Source organism: Serinus canaria, chromosome 5, assembly GCF_022539315.1.
Source record: "Serinus canaria isolate serCan28SL12 chromosome 5, serCan2020, whole genome shotgun sequence".
In the NCBI taxonomy this organism is placed as follows: domain Eukaryota; kingdom Metazoa; phylum Chordata; class Aves; order Passeriformes; family Fringillidae; genus Serinus; species Serinus canaria.
Window position 1 is genome coordinate 50136790 of NC_066319.1, and position 23374 is coordinate 50160163.

The window sequence follows — 23374 nt, forward strand, 5'->3', positions numbered from 1 at the left end:
AGAGAGAGCATTAGTCATGCTTGTGTCTGTGTTTCAAGGCTATGATCCACAGTAGTATTTGTGTTGGTACACATTGCTTGCAGTTTTAAACACTGTTTTTGCAACTAACTTCTAACTACTTGAATTGGACTTTTCTGTTATTCTAATGTTAATTACAGCTATGACACGCAGATCCTTTTTTTGAGCCAACATTTGATCAGAGGAATGTAGGTAGATAATGCCAGCTTATTACCTTCACGCTTCTGCTGATTTCAGTAGCTTTTTCTGAATAAAGGGTACAAATCCTTTCTGTCACAAAAGCCCACACTCTTTGAAAAAAAGACCTTTTGGTGGGAGTAGAAGTTTCTTAATAGACAATTTGCTTGTGGAAAAACTCCAAGAAGATTGAGGAACAAAGAGCAGGAGTTTCTGGGATGACAGCTTGCCTTAATTTTTAGCACTCCTCTGGATGCTATCCAGGTGGGCAAGAGACTGATGCTCTTTCTAGGGAGCGGGATTGGTTTTGAGTACAACAACTACTTTTGTGCTTTCCACTAAGCTTCTTAATCTAGGACAGAGTTTTTACTTGGTAGGACTATTATTATTATTAATAATAATAATAATTTTTAAAAATCCCTCAATGTTAAAACCCTCATCTATTCTGAGTTTGGCCATAGTGACACAAAATGTCACACTACATGGAAAATGTAAAATATTCTAGTGTTGTTTGCTGAAAAAAAAACACAGAAAAGTAAATGAAGGCAATGATTTCATCTTACACTTGTTTTGCAGCAAGACCACTGGTACAAACCCTGCCTTTAAGGACTACAGTTAACAATGGAACTGTATTACCAAAGAAACCAAGTGGCTCTTTACCTTCTCCATCAGGAACCAGAAAGGAGACTGTATCACCAGCAGCAAAAAGGTAGGCATCTATGAGAAACCTTAGAACCATGGAATTGAAAACACGGTATGGCTCCAGTTTTAACCTGCTAGATGCGTAGTTTTTCTTACTTGCAAAGCAGCAGACTAAATATTTAGTTCGGAAAGAAAAGGAGATGGATTTCATTCTAAGGGGCTTTTAATTTATTCATTCTAATTACAATTAAGGTTATTGCCATGAGTGTTGAAAGAATGCACAATGCTTGGTCTTACTGGTTTGTGTAGATTTCTTGCTTTTAAGCATTTAGCATAGAGAGAATAAAGCATTTCTACTGTGCTGTTGCCCAACGCGATGTGGAAAGTGGTGCAAGAATTCTTTGAGTCGCTAGTAGAAAGTATATAGTCTGCAGAGAAACAGTGTTAACATTGCAAATCAGTATGTTATCTTTGTTGGTTTTCTCTCACTAACAAAATTATCATATAAACTGCATGCACAGGGTTAGCAGCATCTCAGGGAGGAGGAAAATTCTATGCCTAGCACATATTTATGCAAATGAAAACATCCATCTTTAGATATCTTATCATTAGCATGTATTAAGCCCTTTTAAAAATTACTGCTCTGTCCCAATTTGCTTTGTGTGTAGCTGTTTTTAAATGTACTAAATGTTTTATACATCTGGGTTACAAGGAATTGAATGGATTGGGTGAAGCAAGTTCAAGTTATATGTGGCAGTTATTGTGGTGCTAATCTGCTGTGTGGTATGTGTGTAAAAGATAATAGTGTGGGGTTTGGGGGTTTAGGTTGGGGGACTTTTTTGTACATTTCTTTTGTGTGTCTACTCATCTTTTTGTAGTGATGATGCTGTTAACTCTGAGGGAGACTAAGTTGTAGAGATGACAGCATTAACCTGCTAAGATCTGAGGTCTTTCTCTTAAAAAGAATTTTTCCTCAAAGGGGAGATGGTGGCTAAGGATATGCCAGTATTGAAGGGGACTGATTTTCAAGAAACTCCAGGTTCTGTTCTTGTAGAGAGAAGTTACATTGTGCACAATTAAAATTGGAAAATACCATATTTGTTTATGTCACAGAAATGAACTCCTGTGAGCTCTTATGAGCTGTAGCTTGCTGCAGCTGTAGGCTTTGGCAGGCTGGTCTGAATCAGCCCTTAACTGAAGAGAAGGAAATCAAATACTGTCCAAACTGTTCCACTATTAGATTTGTAGAAGTTTGAAAATGGGTGAAAAGGAGATGTATTTTAAGAAAAGGGGATGTATTACTGTTTAAAAAGGAGTAGTATTTAGTACATGCTGAATTTTAAACCATATTTGTTCTTCACAAATTATTTTTTCTTAATAATTATCATAATTTAATTCTTCCTATTTAAGTTTCAACTAGTAGTTATAAGACATATGAGAACTGGGAGACTTCACCTGTGTACAGAGGGTGTGATTCCTGAGTCTATGCTCTGTCTCTAGGGCTCAGCACAGGACTTTCTGCCCCAGAGTAGGGTGGATGAAGGATCATACTCATGCTTTCTCTATTCATGGAGGCCTTTATGTAGTTCAGGTGTTTCATCTGCTATTGCCTGTAGGCATTGTCCTAGCTTAGGATCCCTGTAGATAAGTGGCAGCCTGTATCCCTTCCACCTGACCCATGTGCAACCTGGATACCCAGAATGCCAGTGAGAAAGTCCTTAGAGAGCATCATTAGGGAGTATTTTTAGACTCTTGATTCCTGTGTGAGAAATTCTTCCACAGGCCAAGCATTTAGTGTCCTTTTATTATGCTTTGTCTCTTCAGATTGCTGAAGGTGCTTTAAATATGCAGCATGAAAACGTGTATTCAGTTTTAGAAAAGAAAAAAATATATGGACAGTTTTGTTGAAATAGGTGAGCGCTTATTAAGAGTGCTTAGGAGGGTGGGATTGTTTCATGTCCTGAAAAGAGCAGTTGTAAATACAGATGCTGTACAATTATTGCTCCTTGCAAATGTTCTAAAATTCTGTATTGGTGTCTTTAACATGAAAATGTTCTTTACTGTTACCTTTATTAAACTATATTAAAGCATATTTCTATGCCTTGCCTATAAATGTACTTCAAGAGGAATAAAGTGGAGTGGTAAGAACCTCATTGATTAATTACTGTACAAAACATATTTTTGGTAAATTGTTCTGTAATCATTTAATAGAGAACCTTGAAATAACTGGTCGGATATCAGGGTTTTATAGTAAATGGTATTCCACATATTCAGTATTCAAAGATCATACAGTAAGTGCTCCAAATATCTTTCTTATATACAGTCAAGTAGAATACTTCATTATGCATCCTCAAGATGAATTCAATCACATTTATACTGGACCCTTTTACCTTCAGGAAATGCATGTGTTTATGCATAAAACAGTAATGGAAATACATCAGCAAAATCAAAGAGCTTCCTTTTTAAGGGGTAGGACTTGTTTATTTGTGTTGGAAGCTTCTCTCAGTGTTGCACAGTTTACAGATGGTGGGATATTTTGAGGTTGTTTTTTTTTTTAGTTCTGATTTCTGCTAGGCAGAAATTTCTGCCAGTGCTCTTTTCTTTTGAACTGCTTCCAGAACTGTGGCTAATTTGTAGTGCAGGTATTGTCTGGTCCAAATTATGGTCATGTGACACAGCAGCTGTAAATAGTATTCAGTGTTTATAGATGTTTTTAAACTTAATTTTTTCGTTAATGCTTTTAAGAGGTTTTCCATGCAACACAGATGCACAATTGGAAAGGTGGAGTTTGAAAAATGAAAGTTAAAATCAACAGTAGAAAGGGAAAAAATATTTTTTGCTGAGTCATCTTCTAAACTTTTGATCTGCTGTTGAGGCTGACAAATACCTACTAGTAAATAAATAGTAAAAAATAGCATCTTCCATTTTTTTATTACCTGTGACCATATACCCAAGAGAAAGTGCAGGTGAATTGAGCCCTTCCCAAATGTTTTACTGCCTTATGAAAAGAGGGCTTACAGACAAATATTTTCTGATTCCTCTCTTCTCCTATACTTAGCACTGTTTAGGTTGAGACTGTATGATGTTCAATGGAAATGACATCAGTCTGTCCCTTGAAACAGTTTGTTGTGCATTATTTATGTAAATATATGCAAATAGTCTGCATGAGGACTAAGGGTGCATCCATACATTCTCCTGCTTAGAGACAGAAGTATTTACTGGTATGTTTTCAGACACAATCTCATTTCATACAATAGCTGTATTAAATGTGTTGGTTAACTCATTTGAACCCACAGGTTGGTATATGGCTTATCTGCCTTGCTGGATTACCAAGGAGATGTGGTTCAGAGTTCACTGCATTTTCTGATTTCCCATTTAATATTTGAAATGGAAATTACTTCTTCTGGCAGGAATATAAAATTGGAGGTAATAAAAAATGCTTGAGGCTGAAAGGGTGGAACTAGCAGGCTTTTATTTGAGTTCTGCTATATATTCTCTCAGTGACCTTATGCAAATCATTTAACCTCTGTGCATATTGCTTTTCCTTATGTAAAACATGTATCTCTGGATATCGGTAGGTTCTTATAGGTCCTAATGTGATAATTAGATCCAGATCTTACAAAGCATTGAGTAACCTCAACTGACTCTGGCTTCAATTAGAATTGAGGGCACCAAACCCTGCTTCAGCATTCAGATCTCACAGTCAATACCCAATTGTCCACGTTAAGGAACGACTGAAATAACTTGGATAGAGCAAAAGCACAAATCCAAAGCATGGATCAACTGGATTGTAAAAGTATATGGTGGTAATAGAATGCAAGATAGAAAGCCTGGTGATGCTGGGGCACTGGGACCAAAAAGTGTGGTCAAGCACCAAGAGGAGCTGCTGCACTCAGGCTCTGGGGACCATGTGAACACAGCTCTGGGTGCCACCCAGCTAACACAGAACTGGACTGATTCTGAGATGGGCTGAACAATCACCTGACACAGATGGACAATCAAGAATTGCCTGGCTTTGAAAAGTGTTTCCATGTCATCTTCACAAGAAACCTTCCATCAGAGGATTTTATTTGAATTTTATAATATTTACTAATTCTGTGATTTAGAAGTATATGAGCTATTTTGAGTAACAGCTTTTTGAATGCTGCCGTAGTTTTATTCTAAACTTTGTGCTTAGAATAATTATTTGAAATTTTCATTCTGAATAAGATAAGTTTAGTGTATTGTGAGAAGAACTTTCCCTTCCCCCTCCACTTTTTCTTTGGAATTTAATGTGGCTTGAAGTTTGCTGCTTAAAACTAAATTTGTCTTTGGAATTTGGCCAGTGCGTAGTAGTGATGTTTTGTGTTCTTTATTAAAATCTAAGGTTTTGTGACTCATCTAGGATAGCTTTGTTTCCAAGAGTTGAGGGGGAAAAAAAAAGCAAGGGAGGAGAATGCAGACAGTACCTTTCCCAGTAGGGATGCTGGTGCAGGCTGCAGGCTTGCACATACTTTGCCTTTCAAAAGGAGACAATCAGTCATTCTTTCTCCTCCAGCAGATTGCAAAGTATTACAATGGTGCAAAACTCTGACAATGGAGATCAAAAGGAAGAAGTAGGAACAAAGAAAACATAAAGAGCTTTGTTTGCAGGGAGAATAAAATACTTTAACATGATAAATTCCTGTTCTTCTAAACTCTAAACACATGGCCCCTAGGAAATTGTTCAGTCGCCTGGAATTAATGTTGGGGGGCAGCAAGGGTTTGTAACTGGCACACACACAAACTCTGAATCAAGCCTTCAATTAAATGCACTGTGTAACACTCATCTCTCAAAGAAAATGGTTTAAAATATTTAGAATATAAATTAAAAAAGAAATCTCTCTATTGAACTTCGAGTGGCAAAACTATTACACCTATTACACTTCACAACTATTACACTTCACAATATCTCTAACAATTAAAGTTATTAGTGCATTTTGCTCAGAGGCATAATGAAATTAAAGTCATATGTTATTCCTGAGTTCATTCTAATTGATTTAAATGAGGGTCAGAATGAGTGCTAGACAAAATATTAATGCCATCAGTTTCTGTCTTAAGAGCATTGTGCACTGGTTTTTAATTTCTTTTATTAAAAAGCTTTTATATTTTCCCAAGTAATTTTAGTAATAAGGTATATATCTTTTTAATTTTGGCCAGATTTGTTCACCACAATTCAGTATTGCAACTGCCTGAAACATTCATGCTATGCAGTGGTATATGTATGTATATATGAGGATTTATTTTCTTGTCTTTGTTGTTGGTTTTTTAATAGTCTTTGTCTTTTAGCTGGATCATCTGTCGTGTTCCTTAAGATAGCCTCTTTGATTTTAATTTTTTTTATTTTTAATTTTATTTCTGAGTCGCTTTACAAATGGTCAGTCTATCAGGGCACTGCTGAGATTTTGTCATTCAAAGATACATTGGTGTTCTTAAATGTATGGTTTGAAATGATCAAACATCTAACTGAGTCAATAAGCGCTTTGTTGTTTACTCTTGCACGTGACTTCATATCTTGAAAGCATGCAAATTTGTCTTTTAATGTAAGTCTTGTAAATGTCTTGTTTCCACATTTTATGGTTGCATTCACTTTTTATTCTGCTTTGTTTACGCACCTCTCAATCTGGATTAAGCAGGTCTGTGAATCTTCTCAATGCATGCAAACTGAAAAAGCCTGCTCTAAGGTGAGGGATCCTTAATAGCTTTGTAGTGTTGAAGTTCAGTTGTTTTTCCTTTCCATTTCAATTCAACACATAGAAGGTGGCTGTTTTAGTAAAAGCATTAACATGATAAACTGTAATTATTATTGCCATTTTTAACATTTCCAGAAGTACATCTCTAAAACTTTCTCATCATTGACAAATGCATCACACAACCTAGTTAATAATAATGTCAGTAACAGTATCTGCATTATTTCATACTAACATAATTTTTATTATGGGGGTATTAGACCACATTGCTGTCTCAAATAAGTTAAAAATTGTGCAACTAAATGTTATCTTCTTAAATAATTGCAAATGCTCTCCTTTCATGTCATTAATGTGGAAGTCAAATTCTGGGATACAGTTATACTCTTACAAACCTCTAAGTTAAATGAGTATTTTCTGTCATTTTAAATTCCTCTTCAGGTGACAGTGTATCTCTACTGTAGCTGTGGATATAATCACTGGTGTTTAACAGTCTAGCTAACCAAATTTGTATAATGCCAAAACTGAATTAATATAATGGAGTTATAAACCTGGTTTCCAACCATCAACTAATACTTATCATTGGGCTTTTGTTGTTGTTGAAAGTTTAAAATAAAATTTGTCAGAAGATAGCATTACTAATTAGCTGAGGGACATGAATCATTACAGTTTAAAAGAATTTTACACCTGTGGTTAAAGTAGTTTTTATACTGATATGAGACTTCATTATTCAGAAAGAAGATAGAATTAAACTTCTGAATTTTAGTCACAGCCTTTCATTTCTTATCCTCTATCTCATCTTTTGAATGTTGACAGCTATAAAAATAAAACCCCAAGCAACATTAAAATTAGTTTCAAATTGTTTCTGTAACTTATTTTTTTTTCTAAGATTAGTATACTTTGATAATGTCCTTAGTTTAATTTTGGTGTAGGCTGATGTGGACGCCTCTTATCCTTAAAGAAGAAAATATGCGTCAACATAAGCCTACACTGAAATTTTCCTAACCAGGAAAGGATGTCAAAATAAAGATTTGATCCTGACAAATCACACAGGATGTTTCTGTAATTAATGTATATAATAGTGGAAGGTACATGCTAATGAAGCTATTTAATTTGGAATAAACATTTTCAGCATCAAAGTTTTATTTTTCAACTGGAGTAGTATTAAATTGGGTGATGTTACGAGATATGGGAATAGTTAAATATTGACAGTAAATTCTTTAATTTACTAGAGAAGGTTTTTTCATGCATTTGACATTGGGATGACTTGGATAATGTCAGTCTAGTATAGGAAGTAAACTTCTGAAATTAAGACAGAGCTCAATTCTTGTTGCTGCCTTTTCTCTTCCCCTCTGACTGTATTTTGTTCTGTCTTTGTGTAATTTTGCATTCTGCTTGCTCTCTTACATTGCTTTCTCCACAGAAACACAATTTTTTTCATTTCAGCTTAATCATTTGAAGCTTGTTTTTATTACAAGAATGCAGCAGTGAACATCTGTCCTACCATTGCATGTACCAGAAGGTTTTTTTTGTCAAGCTGCCTGAGATGAACCTTAACATGCAGATCCGCCCTTGGATGGGCCCTGCCTTCTTTTCAGAAAGGCCATTTCCTTCAGAGGGACTCTGGTTCAGGTGTTCCCATTGTTTGTGTAGCTGAGTCTGAGTTGAGGTGTTGAAACATTCCCCTCCTTGCTAGTAAAGGTACATGGGAGAGAAAAAATAAGTTTGGGGTTTTTTACAGTTGCTAAGCTAGGCATTTTTTGACCATACAGAAAGGTCTATCTTGGTTCCTCTGGTTATGGAGAGCTGACTTACACCATACATGAAGTGGGACAGAGCCAGAGGAGCTGACTAAGATGACAGGGTAGGGATGAGCTGTCTGAGATGACAGGGTAGCTGTTAAGGTCTGCTGGGGAGGTTTGGAGTAGTCCTCAAGAATGAGATGAATATTCTGGTAAGCAGAAAATCTCTGAGGCTAAGGGGGAGGAGGCTGGGGATGAGAAAAAGTGTGACTAGGACAAGACTGGCCTTAAAGGAGCAAGTACCAAAGATTTCACAATGGGATGGAGGTTGTGGTTGAGATTTGGGTGGAGAGATGTGAGCTGGAAAGCAATCATTGGTGTCCCTGGTTTCTGGGGTGAGAGAGCTGCTGAAGGTGGTTATTTAGTATGGGGATTTTACAACTTAAAGGGGATATTTTCACTGTGCTTTCTACAGGGGAGAAAATAGAACAGGACTGAAATGGGGGAAATGAGAGCCTTACACTGAGTCCTGTTGTTTGGCTGCTGCCATGGGGCTGATTCCTGCCTCAGTCTGGGTTCTGCTGCCTGAGCCTCTGTGCGGCAAAGGGCCTGCAGCAACCTGTAAAGCATTACCTGCTTTGGGGCCTCACCCTTAGCTGCTCCCTCTCTTGCTAGGAAGCACTGCTTTAGAGAGAAGTGCTTTGGTGAATAATTTATCTCCTGTAAGGTTTAAGTTCTGAATGAGCTTCTCTTAATTTACTAAGTAGCACTGCTTGTGTTTTGGCTCCTATTTTTCCATTACAGAGAGCTGGATGTCTAAGGGGTGCCATAAAGCCACACAGGAGCTCCCTTGATAGCTATCTTGGCAGGAAGGATGGTTGAAGAGTGAGAGGGTAGGGTGAGATTTAAGCCTTTGAGAAACCTCCTGTCAGGACATGTGGGGAATCTAATCAAGTCATACATGTAACTAGGAAGCATACATTTTTGTCAACAATAAAAAAATGCAGGCTAGCTCACCATTAACTGCAGTTTGGAGTATGTTAAAACTAGCTTTGAATCACAGAGTAATTGATATTGGATGAAGACCCAAAGTTAGCTTGCTTGTGTTCAAATTTTAACATACTTTTGGCATTCTCTGTAGTCTGGCTGGAAATGTCAGGCAATGCTTTCTCTTTAAATCTTTCACTTCTTCGTAAGAGAATCCAAAAGTTCCGAAGTATGGAGTGGTAGTCAGAGATTTGAAATGTGACTCAGAAAAGTGATTGCGACTACTCTATGAAGTTGGTTTAACCCATCTTCTGTTTTATGATTAAGGAAAAAGCAGTATGTTTGTGTTACACCAGATAATCAGCAAAACTCTTACATAGGCTCTTTAACAAATCAAGTTAAGATTTTTTTTAAAATCATAGTTATTTTTCTAGGGTTAGTGTTCTACTTGATACATTTCTCATAAATATTTATTGTAGAATATATACTTTTACAAGTGCCACTGTGAAACTTGCTCCTTGTTTTATTAGCACCATTAAGAGAACCAGTTCAGCTGAGCGTGTGTCCCCAGGAGGTCGGAGGGAAAGCTATGGAGATTCCAAAGGGAGTCGCAACCGCACTGGTTCCACCAGCAGTTCATCTAGTGGTAAAAAGAACAGTGAAAGGTAATGTCATCTAAGTACCTATCCCCTTTCTCTGCCTCCTGCTCTAATAATGAAATTAGTTTCCTTAGTGAACTTAGTTTTTCTTGTTTAAAATATTGGAAGCTTTTTTTTTTACAAAGCTCCAATTCTTGGACCAAAGAATATATATTAAAACAATTGAAATAAAACAGGTTTTCATATTTAGATTAAATTGATTTGCCTTATTTCTAAGCTATAAAAAGTGTGAGAACTTAAAATTTCACAGGAAAGTTCATAATTATTAAACATGCCTTTTCTAATATCTTAGTAGTTTCCCTTGGTCTTTATATTCCTGACAAGTACTTCTTTGAGTTTCTGGTTGTGGTGTGTTGACCCCAGCTGGCATCTAGGTATCAACAACCATTCACTTCCTGCCCTCCAGTGGGATGGGAGAAGAAAATAGGAAGAGCAAAAGTGAGAAAACTCATAAATCAAGATAAAGGTAGTTTAAGAAATGAAGGAAAGAGGAAGAAAAACCAAGAGAATTGCTGAGAAACATTCAGTCACCACATCCCACATGTAGATTGATGTCCAGCCCGTCTCTGAACTATGAATGCCTTGATCTGACAGCCAGATTAAATATAAACGAAGAGAGAGGTTTACATGCAAGTACTGTTCAATGAAGCGGAATGAAGTGATCCCTATCTCTGTGTATCTTTGATCATGCTTCTCTGTATTGCTGACAGCACAGAGAAAAGAGGATATCTTGTCCAAGGGTTTCAGACTTAGAATAACCTTGAACAAATAGCTTTTTCATTGAGGTTCATCAGTATTGTCAGTATAGGTCAAGCAGTTCTTTCCTGTATTTCCTAGTCAGAATTTAGTTTCGGCCATTTCACTTGACCTGTTCTATTGCAGTTTCCTTTGCAAGAAATGGTGTTGATGGTACTGTTTCACTGTCTCACTGATGACGTGGCCATAAAAACACATTGTTAATGAAGCTCAACTAATAACTTAATTTACCTGCTCTCTTTGAGCATCAATGCCATTACACGAGTCATTGTCAATGTTGTGGCGCAAAATGTTCCTTCCTTTTTACCTTTAGCATGTTTGCTTGAGTAAGGAGTGTCTGAGCTGGCTGTGTACTATTTTACAACCCAAATATGAGTGATTACATTATTAATAGCTTGGTTTCTGGCCTTTGTTTTTAGCTATGAAGCAAGACAGCAAGTCTGCAAACTATGGAACTTAGAATAAATTATGGATTGGGATAAAAGGGCAGACTAGTAAGGGTGGCACTTTGTGGCTGTTTGCTACAAGCTGCCTGGACAGGAGGAAGTGCAAGGGGTCTTTTACAGGCAGCTTGAAGCAGCCTCAAAGTCACAGGCCCTGGTTCTTGTGGGAGACTTTAAGTACCCAGACATCTGCTGGAGAAGCAGCCCAACAAAGCACAAACAGTCCAGGAGGTTCTTGGAAAGCATTGATGACAACTTCCTGTCACAGGTAGTAGAAGATCCCACAACGTATAGTGTGCTGCTTGACCCTGTGATAACAAGCAGGGAAGGCCCTGTTGGAGATGTGAAGGTTGGAAGCGGCTTTGGTTGTCACAACCATGAGCTGGAGTTCAGTACCAGGAAGGGATGAAGCAGGGCAGCAAGAAAGATTTTAACCATGGACTTGAAAAGAATTATCTTTAGCTTGCTCAGGAATCTTGGAAGAATCTCATGGGAATAGGACCTGCAGGGAAGAGGGATCCAAGAGAGTTGGTTGATATTCAAAGATCACTTCCTCCAGGGTCAAGAACCATGCATCCAGATGAGCAAGAAATCAGAAAAAGTGGGCAAGAGACCTGCATTCATGGATAAAGGAGAAGGTGTTCTGATGGACAGAAAGCTGTCCATGGGTCATTCCCAAGTGTGCCCTTGTGGCCAGAAAGGCCAGTGGAATCCTAGGATGCAATAGGAAGAGCATTGCCAGCAGCTTGAGGGAGGTGATCCAATAAAAAAATCATAGAATTGTCAAGGCTGGAAGAGACCTTTTAGATCATCAAGTCCAACCATCCAGTTCTGCTCTTCTACTCAGCCCTGGTGAGGCACATCTGGAGCACTGTGTCCAGTTCTGGGCTCCTCAATACAAGAGGGACATGGAGCTCCTGGAGTAAGGAGCTCCATGGATTGTAGCCCTCCAGCAGAGGGCTGCAAATTTGGTCAAGGAACTGAAGCAGGTCTCTTACAAGAAAAGGCTGAGGTAGCTGGGCCTGTTCAGCCTCAAGAAGACAACTGAGAGGGAACCTCAGTGATGCCTACAAGTACCTGAACAAAGGGTGTCAAGAAAATGGAGCCAGGCTCTTCTTGGTAGCGCCAAGCAATAAGTAGAGGCAGTGGGCAGAAACTGATGCACAGGAATAGGAGGAAAAAGGTTTTTACCATGTGGGTGACTGAGCACTAGAAAAGATTGTCCAGAGAGATGGTGGAGTCTCCCTCAGTGGAGATATCTGAGAACTGTCTGGACACAATTCTGTGTCATGTGCTCTGGTACAGCCTTGCTTGAGCAGGGAGGTTGGACCAGGTGAACAACTGTGATCCCTTCCAACCTGACCTGTGACTCAGTGAAAGGCTTAGAAAATTCAAGGAATAATCAAAAAATTTAAATACTATCAGAGAAAATGTTATAAAATTGTAACTAAGGAAGATGTAATATTTACACAAATTAACATCTTGTTTGCATTCTGCATTTATGCATGTGAATGAAGTTTTGATAAACCAACAGAATTCCAAAGGACTGGACCTTCTGGTACTTATGGAAATTTGACTCTATCTTAGCATCTGAATTTTTTTTCCCATAACATTTTTGTGAGATAAATATAAGCAACAAATAACTAATAGATGTGAGTTTTATTTTGTTTCTAAGATTTTTGTACTTCAAGATTTCTAAAAGACAAATATAACTGAAAAAACTTACTGTAGCAATACATAGTATCCATAAATAAATATTAATTTTGAGAGGAAAAGCAATCTATTATTAGTTTACTTAAGAACAAAGTGTCCCTCTGCATGTGCAGATTTGAACAAAATCTCTCTACCCTTGTAGAGAGTGTGTATCTGCACACATCTGAATCAGCAAACCAAGCATCAACAATCTTAGGGACAAGTGAGTCTAAAAGGTTTGAAAGACAAAACCAAGAAAAATCCATAATGACCAGTGAGGGGACAGCTAAAAAAACCAGCTCACTCTATTTTAAGCTGCAAATTCTGTAAAGTGTTGCAATGGTGTGTAACTTCATGCAGCTACTTTGCCTTGGTGAAGTTATTAGCATGGAGCTAATAACTTCACCGAGTTGAACTGATCTCCTGAAATGGTCGGATTTTTTTCCTAAGGCTTTGCTTTTTATTTTACATCTATGTATAACTTCCTACTCTATCACACATATTAAATTGTATCAACAGCCATTATGTGATGATTTCATTGATTAAAATAACTTTATCTTCTATAAACAAAACAAACATCTTATGGATAATTTTTGTTACAAAACCACATTTCTATACTTAGATGGGTACACTTTTTTCTGGAATATGAAAAGCAATTATTTCACCTACCAATTGGGAATCTCATTGCTTTTCCAATTTGCTGTAGTAATTCACTATAGTTTTTGTAAAAGTTGTAACAAACATGATCCTACAGTGCCCCTGCTTTGTGTATTTTATATAAAAAATTGCACTAGATACAGTGCCCAAAAGATGAATTCAGTGTGTATTGTACAGTGGAGGATCTACAGGTCAAAATCTAAAACAATACAGTGCTTTGCAAAGTCAGGTTAATGGATATATCTCTGATCCTGCTACCTGTTTAAGGTGACAATTATGTGAAATTAGTTGTATGTTAAAGCTACTAAACAAATGAAGTGAGACTATTAGCTTATTCACCTAAATTAAGGAAAGCTATGACTTCTATGAGCTATATAAATGTACTGTATACTTGAAAATTGATTCCAAAATAGCTGAGAAATAAAAACATTGCAACAAAATAGCAAAATGTTTTAGTTTTCCTCTAAGGTTGACCACTGTACTTGAGATGCATTTTTAATTTTTATGCACTATTTCAACAAAGCTCAGTGGTTATGTCATTTTGCAGTTGTTAGGCCACAAAGGGTTGAAATCACTCACTTAGCATTTCAGGAGAAGGTCCAGCACACAAGGCATGCAATGGTTAAGTAAAGTGCAAGTATTCCAAGGAACTAATCAAGAGCACGTGTTAGATTGCCTCAACTGGTGCTCGTGATGTTGGTACCACTGTGAAAACAGTCATTGTATCGTTAGAGACTTTTCCCCTCATTTCTGTCCCATGCAGCCTGTTCAGCACCCCAGCTTTCACCTCCTTGAATAATGAGTGTCCTTATCCTGTGGAAGAGGCTGGCTAAAGACTTGCCTCATGCTTCCTCTCAATACTGAGCAACCATGCAAAATACAAAGCAAGAGTTATGGGAAGGAAAATGATGATTCTGTACGCTGGGACTAAGACTGTCCCCCAAAAGCTGACTGTATGTGTGAAAGAGTGAGGGAGAGTGTGTAAACCTAACCATCTACTCACAGTCTGTTTGTATACTTGACCCCTTTGCATCCCTTCCAGCTTGAGATATTCCATGGCTCTGTTTTTGAAAGCCTGTAGGGTTGTAGGCTGTTATGCAAAGCCAGAATGCTATAGAAAGCTCTTTCAAGAAGCTTTAAGCATAAGGAGATGACCATAATCTCCCATGCTACTGTGAAGTGTCCCTACTCCTGTAGCTATCAGCCAGAGTAAACCTTCCTGAGGGTTAGTTAAGTAGGATGTGACTCAAGTTCAGGGAAAAGGGTAGTCAGAGCTCTGAGCTGTGTGTGGTTAGGGTTTGTATAATTAGGAAGTACAGATGATTTGCTTTATTACTGTCATGAATCAACCTTTCACATTGGCTTGATTAGCTGGAATAGGTCAGCATGGTCTGTTCAGAGCTAGGGACTGTTTTGTCTCTAATATGGCAGCATTTCTGACTAGTGCTTCATCCCATAAAGTTTTTTGTTTTCTAAAAATATCTTCATTTGTAAGAGAAAATGTTCATCTTGGTGTTAACAATGGCAGCACATCATGCTATTTATATAAATGACATTGGCTGTGTATGCCAGCTTGAAGCATGTATTTTGATGCATGATTAACACAAAGGCTGATATTATTGAAAGTTGCTAAATCAGGAGTAGAATCAGAATTAATTTGATTTGGTTTGGTTTGGGTTTATCATTAAGTAAAGTATTATTCTCAATATAAGTGTCAAACTGAAGCAAAGGGAAAAATACAAGAGAATTATTTGCTACATCTTTCATTTTAGTGAGAGAGAATCTTTTATGCTTAAAAAAAACCTGTGTGCAAAAATCCAACACAGTCTTGTTTCATTTTTTGATTTCTCCTTACTGCCCACTGCAGTCTAGAAGAGGGTGTTGAGATGGCATCAATCTCTAGGAATGCTTCATACTTCAGCATTTGTCCATCAGAATGATGGAGGGTCCACCCATTTTGGGATCACCCTAAGAAACTTATAGCAGTTATCCTATGCTTCAAAAATTTTATTGCATTAAAAAAGAGAGAACTGGGAAGAGAAATAACTGCATAATATAACTTTGTGTCCCTTCCATACTTCATCAGAAACAATGCTCTCAAACTTGATTTACAGGGGCAAAGGACAAAAGCAACAAATGACTAGAAATAAATCTCTTAATAAAGATTCTTTCCTTTTTGGCCAGGGTGGTACTATCCAGAGAGCTTCTCAACATGCTATATGTATTTTTCCCTCAAGTTTTCCCAAATATTTTCTCAAGACAAAAAGAAAAACCAGTTGTCTTGCAGGCAGCTGTGCAGTGACAAATAAAAGACATTTTAATCATGGTAATGTGCTTTCTGTGTTTTATCAAGTACTGTCATTCACCCCGGAACAACTGGGCAGTTCCATGTTTTATGTGACGTCTTTGGAAAAAGCAGGATTCAAGCTTTGATTTGCTCCTTAAATCCAGGCTGGAAACAAAAAGGGATACAGCTGCTCATGGCCAGTTTCTGTGTTCTCCTGAACTTGGACTGACTTCACAGAAAAAGAGAATTTGGTAGTTAGTAGAGGAAGATCTATAATTTCGAGAATGTAATGAGTATTGAATGTAAAGTGCAATCAAGGATGTTTACTGATTTTAGTTGTTTTTTCCTGGGGATTTACTTTGTAAATAATTTAATTGAAAAAGTATTTTTATTCATACATACACTCAACAAAAATTTATATGATTTTATTTTTAGTTTTATGTCATTTTGATACATATACATCTGCAGACTGTATGTGCATGCTTTTGAAATAGTAATTTCTTCATTATTTTCACAGCAAACCCAAGGAACCAATGTTCAGTGCAGGTAGGAACTTTTAAAATTTTTAAGCAGATAGTAACTGTGATTGGGTTGCCCCACTAGCCCCCTTTCTTCTGTGTCTGCCTAGAAATTGGTATTTGGAATCTAAACATGATACTTACAGGGTGCTGCTGATATATTATTAAAAAGTTGATCAGTTCACTCTAGATTTTATTGATGCAATAGATTTATTTTTCAGTTGAGATTCTTTGTAAGAAGTCAAGGACAAAAAAGACCATGTCTTCTTACTCTGCATATGTTTTCTCTTTCAAAGCAGTACTAAGGTTTTGGTAATTAAAGCAGTGCCAAGTTCATGTTAATCATAAAATGGTGCCCTCTAAAGATTGCTACATCTGTCCCAAAGCCTTGTAATGTAATTTGCCAAATTACAAATAAAAAGATGGTTTGTTACTACAGTTTTGGTAATCTATCTTTAATTTGAAAAGCACTTCAATTTTTTCTAACTTAGGTATTATCCCTGCTCAAAGATTTTGAAAGTGAAATAGTAGGTGTAAGTGAAAGCAGTGTTTGTTCTTGTCGTTACACAGTTTAGAGTTTTGAAGGGTCTCAATAAAAATATGAAGCTGAGTAGTGTATATAACGGTTATTTTTTTTCTAAAAAGTCAACAACAACTAAAATAAAGATTTCTTTTAGCAAATTAGGGAAAGGAAAAGAAGTGTTGATTTATCAGATGTATTGTATTATTTTTATGCATAGTTCTGTGACAGTAATCATACATTAAGCTGAAAAAGTTGGAGATCTTTTGTTTACTGCATGGATTGATCAGCATCCAACAAAGCTTTTAAGCCATGTTTCAAGGTTTAATGTAACTGATTTTGAAGTCAATAATACATGAAATTAAATAAGCACTTAAGTCTCTTGTGACAGTGTATTCATGGTTCATGTCCCTTCCATAAAAACTGATGGTTTAGAGAAAGAAAACTTCAGATTTGCAAAGAATATGCTTTCCTTGCCTAATATTTCTCCTTCCCTTATACCATGTAAAAAAAGGTGTTTGCAATATTTTTTCTTCTGCCATTTTCCTATAGATAAAAGTCAGTAATTTAACAGATGTGACACTACATTGATGTCCTTCTTACCTAGACAAAATCCCTACTGAAATGAATGTTTTTTTCTAAGAAGGTTATACTTGGTATTTTACTTAATTATATGGTTACATAATGGAGTTTAAGCCTGTGTTTTAATGGTAGAACCAAACAGAGACCCCTAACTGAGGAAAGAGGTTTAGAAGGTAATTACCCAGTGTATGGCTCAGTGTTTTGTCAAGCCCCAGGTTAGCCTGCAGCAGACTAAGACTGGACAGCCTCTAGAGCAGGTATTTAGAGAGTTATTGTATTCAAACACATCTTTATCTAGCCCTTCTGTCTCTGTCTCTGTAATCACAAGGGAAGCGCCGTGTGACACACTGCAAAGGTAGGCTTCACTTCCAAAACCTCATAGCTCTCGAAGCAAAATGGCTCTGGTGGGATAAAAGCTCAATATATATACAGCTGTTTTCTAACTTGTGTGCATTTTGCAATGTTTAAACTTCTCTAGTTCTTTTGAGTAAAACAAAAATGTTATACAATTTATTATATGTTCTACTGAATTATAACCCTCAGGTGTGCTTTAATCGTAATAATGGGTTATAATTTACATTTCTGTGGACTTAGTCCTAAGAATTTGAATTAGAAAAAAATGTTGAGAGAGCTATATGGCAACACGTGGATGTTCACTGTGTTTGAAATGGCATTCTGCACTTCTGCTGAAATTCGTATAGAATTTGCCCCTTTGTTGGCTGTTTGCTGTTAGCCTAACATGATCATAGTAGCCTTTGTTTTTTCTTGCTTTATCTTATTGAGTAGATGGTAGATTTTTCTGAATCTTAAATAAACAGACCTAGGCCTACAGCTAATTTCTTGTTGCTTTTTGCTTAGTGTCATAAAGCAGAGTCACGTTTAGTAAACATACCATGTTGGTGTCTAAAGCTTTGGTTAAGTTGTAGTGTAAATATGCACATTTTTGATGCATGTTTATATCTGTGATCTAATCACAGATTTATCTGCTTTTTAGAAATAGCTGTATTCTAACAGTTTTTCCACTAATCAGCGTCTTTCAGCTTTGCAATAATTGTGAATTTCACAAAGCAAAAAATGTTTGTTCTCAAGGCAAAGTCTATTAGATAGTCTCTACCTCTGTGTATTCTTTGTACAAATTTATACCTGCAGTCAGTGGTGGTCTCCTTTGAAGATCCTGCTGGCATTGATGTCCTTATTTCAGTTCATTAACTGTTCATTTATGCAACAACAATATCAAATTTACAAAACCCCAGATGTAAAAGATACATTTGTCTAAAAGTTTCACTGTTGCTCTGTCTTTGTAGTTTGATGATTGTCTGTCTTTACATCTATATCTTTACATTTAGAACTCTGCTGTCTTATAAACTTACTTAAGAAAAGTATGAAAAAGAGGAGATTGATTGTGTAGATAATGTATTTGGGTAAGAAACAAAAACTAGTAGAGATTAAATATTACCAGAAGTTAGAAATAAGTACACAATATGACCTCTATGCCTGACCTAATCAGCCTAAGTTCCTCTTTACAGTTAGGAGAAAGACATACACATTCTGAAGGCATAATTTATATACTTGATATAGTTTATTTTCCTAGTCTGGTGTGACTAGTCAAATGCTCCCAGTGTAGATGGCTAAATGCAAGTTTTATGAGTCCCGTAAGCTTCAGGTGAGAAAAGCAGCTTGGTGAATTAAACTTTGGTTCATTCACAGCCTTTGATAAGTACAGCCAGTAGTTGTCATTGCTGAAAATCTGTTGACTTCCAGTGCACCAGCATCAGCAGTGTTGGCACGTGTTTGAAGCTCATTAAATAGATGCTGCATGCGCATACAAATAGTGTTGTAATGCTTTGCTATTTAATGCTCTACCCTCTATTTTATTTTCCAATACAGATAAATTGGAGTAGATTTTTAAAACAATTCCAATATTCTATCATTTTAACAGACATCTTGAAATTCCAACCTTCTGTCACCATTATTTCATCATTATTATCTCTTCTTTTTAGCATTAAGTTTTCTGTTGCTTTCACTTTATGTATGCATTCTGTAAATAAAGCTAGAGACCTAACTGTAACTTTACTGTGACAGGTCAGGTAGATCTCTTTCCCATATGACTTAGTGTAAAGGCAAAATACACATCTAGTTAAGTAATACAGCATTGCTATGATATTTATTTGTTCAATCAATAATTCTTAATAATTTAGTCAGGATTTTGTAGCATATGCATATTTCAAATTAAAATAAAGCCTTAGCTTTCAAATTTTAAAAATAGTGGTATATTTGTAATGATACTTAAAAATTCATAGCATAATTTAACAGTCCTAAATTGTATCATTTTTTTTCATTTACATGATTTTTGTTACTTTTGCCCTTCCGTTTCCTCTGTGCCCACGATTATTCTGTCTAGTAACTCTACAGATGTCACTGACTCCAAAACTGCTTGATTCGCATGTGAACAAGGCTGAACCCCTTGATCTGCCGATGGAGCAGCAAGAGCCAGCACGTTCTGAATCTGGACAAACTTCATCAGAAGTTCACAGGACACCCACTTTGGCCTTGCCACTTCCCAAAAGTCCTAGTCAGACCTTCATGGCATTTCCCAGATCTCCTAGTTTTATAAGCCCCATGAAGTCCCCAAGTCAGTACTTCCAGATCTGTTATTAATCTCTGCTTCTCTGCCCCAAAAATATTTATTACCAGTTCAACACATTTCTTTTAGTATTTTCTTCTAGAAATGTTTACTTCTGTCAGCCAATTGAGTTTTTGTAGCTTCTCTCCTGTATGTCATTTTCCTTTCTTTTAATGTGCTGTCAATGTTGTCATTCTTTTCTCAATGTTTAGTAATTCTTAAAGCACATATCTTTTCTGCATGTACATCAGCATGATTCCTCTTACTAATTGTTTGTATTCCTTATTTCGAATGTATCTCTAACACTGTATCAAGTGTAAAGCATATCTTTACACTGGGATGCAAAGAATGCAACTGAGTGTTGGAAAATAATTTAGATGCTGATGCTCAACTGTAAACATTGATTAAAAAATAAAATTAATTTTAAGTGGCATTTCTGCGTTAATTGTAATCTTTGATGTATTCCCCTTCATTTTTAATATTTAAAACCCATAATATTGTAACATTTTTTAAAAAATTCAATTTCAGACCTTTCTGTTTTGTAGTTCTTCATGACATTGTTTAGTTCTAATTCTGCTACTCAGAATATTTAGAGGAAGAAGGGACTTCATATATTTTTGAAAAGGTCTGTTTAGAGATTATGATTTAGGAAAAAAAAAAAAACCTGCTAAATTTCTAAGTTTGAGATTGCATGTCGTTTTATAATTGTAATGCACCAAACTGTTATGTGGGAAGGGATGGAGGAGCACTGGAATTCTCCCCGATGTCTTTTTTATGTAACATTAAATATTTCTGACCTTTTTTAGAGGAAGGATACGTAAAAATGTTTCTTCGTGGACGTCCTGTTACCATGTACATGCCCAAAGAGCAAGTGGAATCTTACAATTTGGAAGCAAAAGTAGAACTACCAGCCAAGAGACTTAAACTGGAATGGGTGTATCCTTTCTGTGCTGGAGGACTACTGGAAATCAATCATTCCATAATGATTTGGGTTAAATAACTTCTCAAGCTCAAGTTTAGCAGGATTAAGGTCATAGGGTTCATTTAATTGCTGAAGTGACATTCCATTGAAAATAGGTGTTAATTTCTTAAGGCTGCTGTTCTTCACCTTGTAAAGTACAGGGTGGCAGCTTAAGAAAGATTTTGCTTAAATGTTGCCTGAAGGTTAAGTCTGAAGCATTCTAATTAGCCAAAGATTAAACTAGGCATATCATAAGAATGTAGTGAGCTGGGATTATTAATTATAATATGGATAAGACAAGGCCAGATTTTTTTCTAGTTCTTAGCAGTAAGTTATAATTTTTAATTGTTTTATAAAATGTACACCATTGTCCTTAAGAGGATGGTAATTCAACTGAAATAAGCCCTGAATTGAGTAGTGCTGTGCAACTGATACATGCTTAGCCATAAAATTTATACAATATAAAATATAAAATAATATTTTGATTTGTATTTTAAGGGGCTTAAACATCATAAATACTGAACAACCAGATTTTTCCACTGACTTCTATGAGTGGACATAATTGCAGAAATCTAACTTGAAAGAAATCAGTGTTTCATGACATACAAAAGTTTCCCTATTTCACATTGAAGTATAATGATAGAATATATTCTTTATTTTAAAAAAGACATTTCACTTTTATATAAATCTTATTATATATAATAGATGATTCAAGATAAAATATAAACACAAGAAGATCTGTGTTTATTTGTAATATTCATTATCTTTAGAGAGATGACGTCTTCATAAGATTTCCTCTTGAAAGAAAAATCTATTTTCTGGTTGCAGTGAAAATATGAAATTACTTTGACTTCATAAAAGAAGACAGACTGCATACAGTCTTTTTCAAAGTTGTATAAATAGAACTGCATGTGGTTTCAGAATGTTCAGAGAGTTTCCAAAAGTCCCTTTGTATTCACAAGAGATTAATGACAGATTTAGTAACCATTCTTATTATTCCTATTGGAGCTGAGGCTGTATGTTCTATCCCATTCTGCTGGAACTGTATAGATAGTGCATGCACAAATAAGTGAAGATGAGTTAAAAAGACAAAAAAAATCCATAAAATTAATAAAACAGGTGAGATTACAGTGATAAACACTGCTTGCAGCGTTTTGTACAGGTTCTCACCATTTATCACAACAGAACTGAATGATGTCTTTTGCAGTTGCAAGGAGCTCCTCACTGAAGGGGACTAAGGATGATAAGGAGGAAGTGTTAGAAAGTTTGCTGAAACAACAGAACACCCAAGCATGACACAAAGCAGAATGTCATTAGCAGCATGTAGGTGGAACCTGACGTCAATATTTCAGACTATTATAAGAAATTATAATTAGAGTAGGTCATGATTTCAGTCTCATTAGTTTCTCAGTTAAGCTTATTTAAATGACTGAATATTTGCCAGGTGGATTATTATTTTTAGTTTGAATATTCATATGTCCTTCCAGGTGTGTGTCCATATACCCAGCAGAATCCTGTCTAAGGTTGTCTAAGAATAGAAGAGGTGTGAATTAATAAAACAATCTAACTAACCCTAGATGGTTATTCTAAATGGTATTGAGGAGGAGGTAGATTTTTCCAAAAATACAGTGCTAGCTTCTTTTGTTTCTAATTTATTTGCAATTCATTCCAATCATGATATCCATTCTTAATATTTATAGCAATGGAAGGTATAGAAAGACAAATGTATATGGGAGATTGAGAAAGGGGATTAAAAATAATTTTTAAAAGAGGGGGAGAAGGTAATGCCCACTTTACAGACTTTAACAAGGGGAAGAGAAACTGTGAGCAGGAGCATAAGATCATTTAAGAAGTAAGACAAATACAGCAGAAAACCAAGCAATATTGCAGGCATTCATTCCAGTTGAGTTGGAGAAGCTGCACTGTTTGATTGGAGGGTAATGGAACTGGAATAGGAAAAAACATCTTTGTAACAGATAAATGAGTCCAGCTGTGGGAGTACAGCCAGAAATGCTCTATAATGTAAGAATGGGAATAGGAAAACAAGATATTGGAGGTGGTGTGGACAAATGGAAAGGAAAGCAGAGTATGATGAGAAACAGCAGGAAGAAAATCTAATGTGTACAGATTTCAGGGCATACCAGAACCATAAAAGGTTATTACAGTCACATTAGCAGCTGTCTGGGTAAGCTGAAAAAGGTTCACACCTTTGATATATTATCATATATATTAGGACATGAAGAAACAAAAACAGTAAGTGATGAAGTGTGAGGGGGGCTGGAGCAGAGGTGCAAATCCAAGTGAGAAATCAGCACTAGGGACATCAGGGTGCGAGCAGTGATCTGCCCAGTTCCATTTAAGAGCAACTCACTTGGCAAGCAGGAGGTTTGAAACAAAAACTGCAG

The 23374-nt window shown here is 36.3% G+C and overlaps 1 protein-coding gene across 7 annotated transcripts in view; it reads left to right on the forward strand.

Moving 5' to 3' along the window:
• The window catches only part of EML1 (EMAP like 1), a 122090-nt gene that overhangs the window by 74686 nt on the left and 24030 nt on the right, over positions 1-23374 (forward strand). For 3 of the 7 annotated variants that reach the window (XM_050974960.1, XM_018907234.3, XM_030239762.2), the window contains exons 3-7: positions 772-904; positions 9802-9936; positions 16283-16311; positions 17714-17740; positions 20815-20944. In XM_050974960.1, the coding sequence (XP_050830917.1) occupies positions 772-904; positions 9802-9936; positions 16283-16311; positions 17714-17740; positions 20815-20944 (454 nt within the window). The remainder of the gene's footprint in view (positions 1-771; positions 905-9801; positions 9937-16282; positions 16312-17713; positions 17741-20814; positions 20945-23374) is intronic. The other 4 variants (XM_050974962.1, XM_030239763.2, XM_050974963.1 and 1 more) reach the window with 3 other exon arrangements.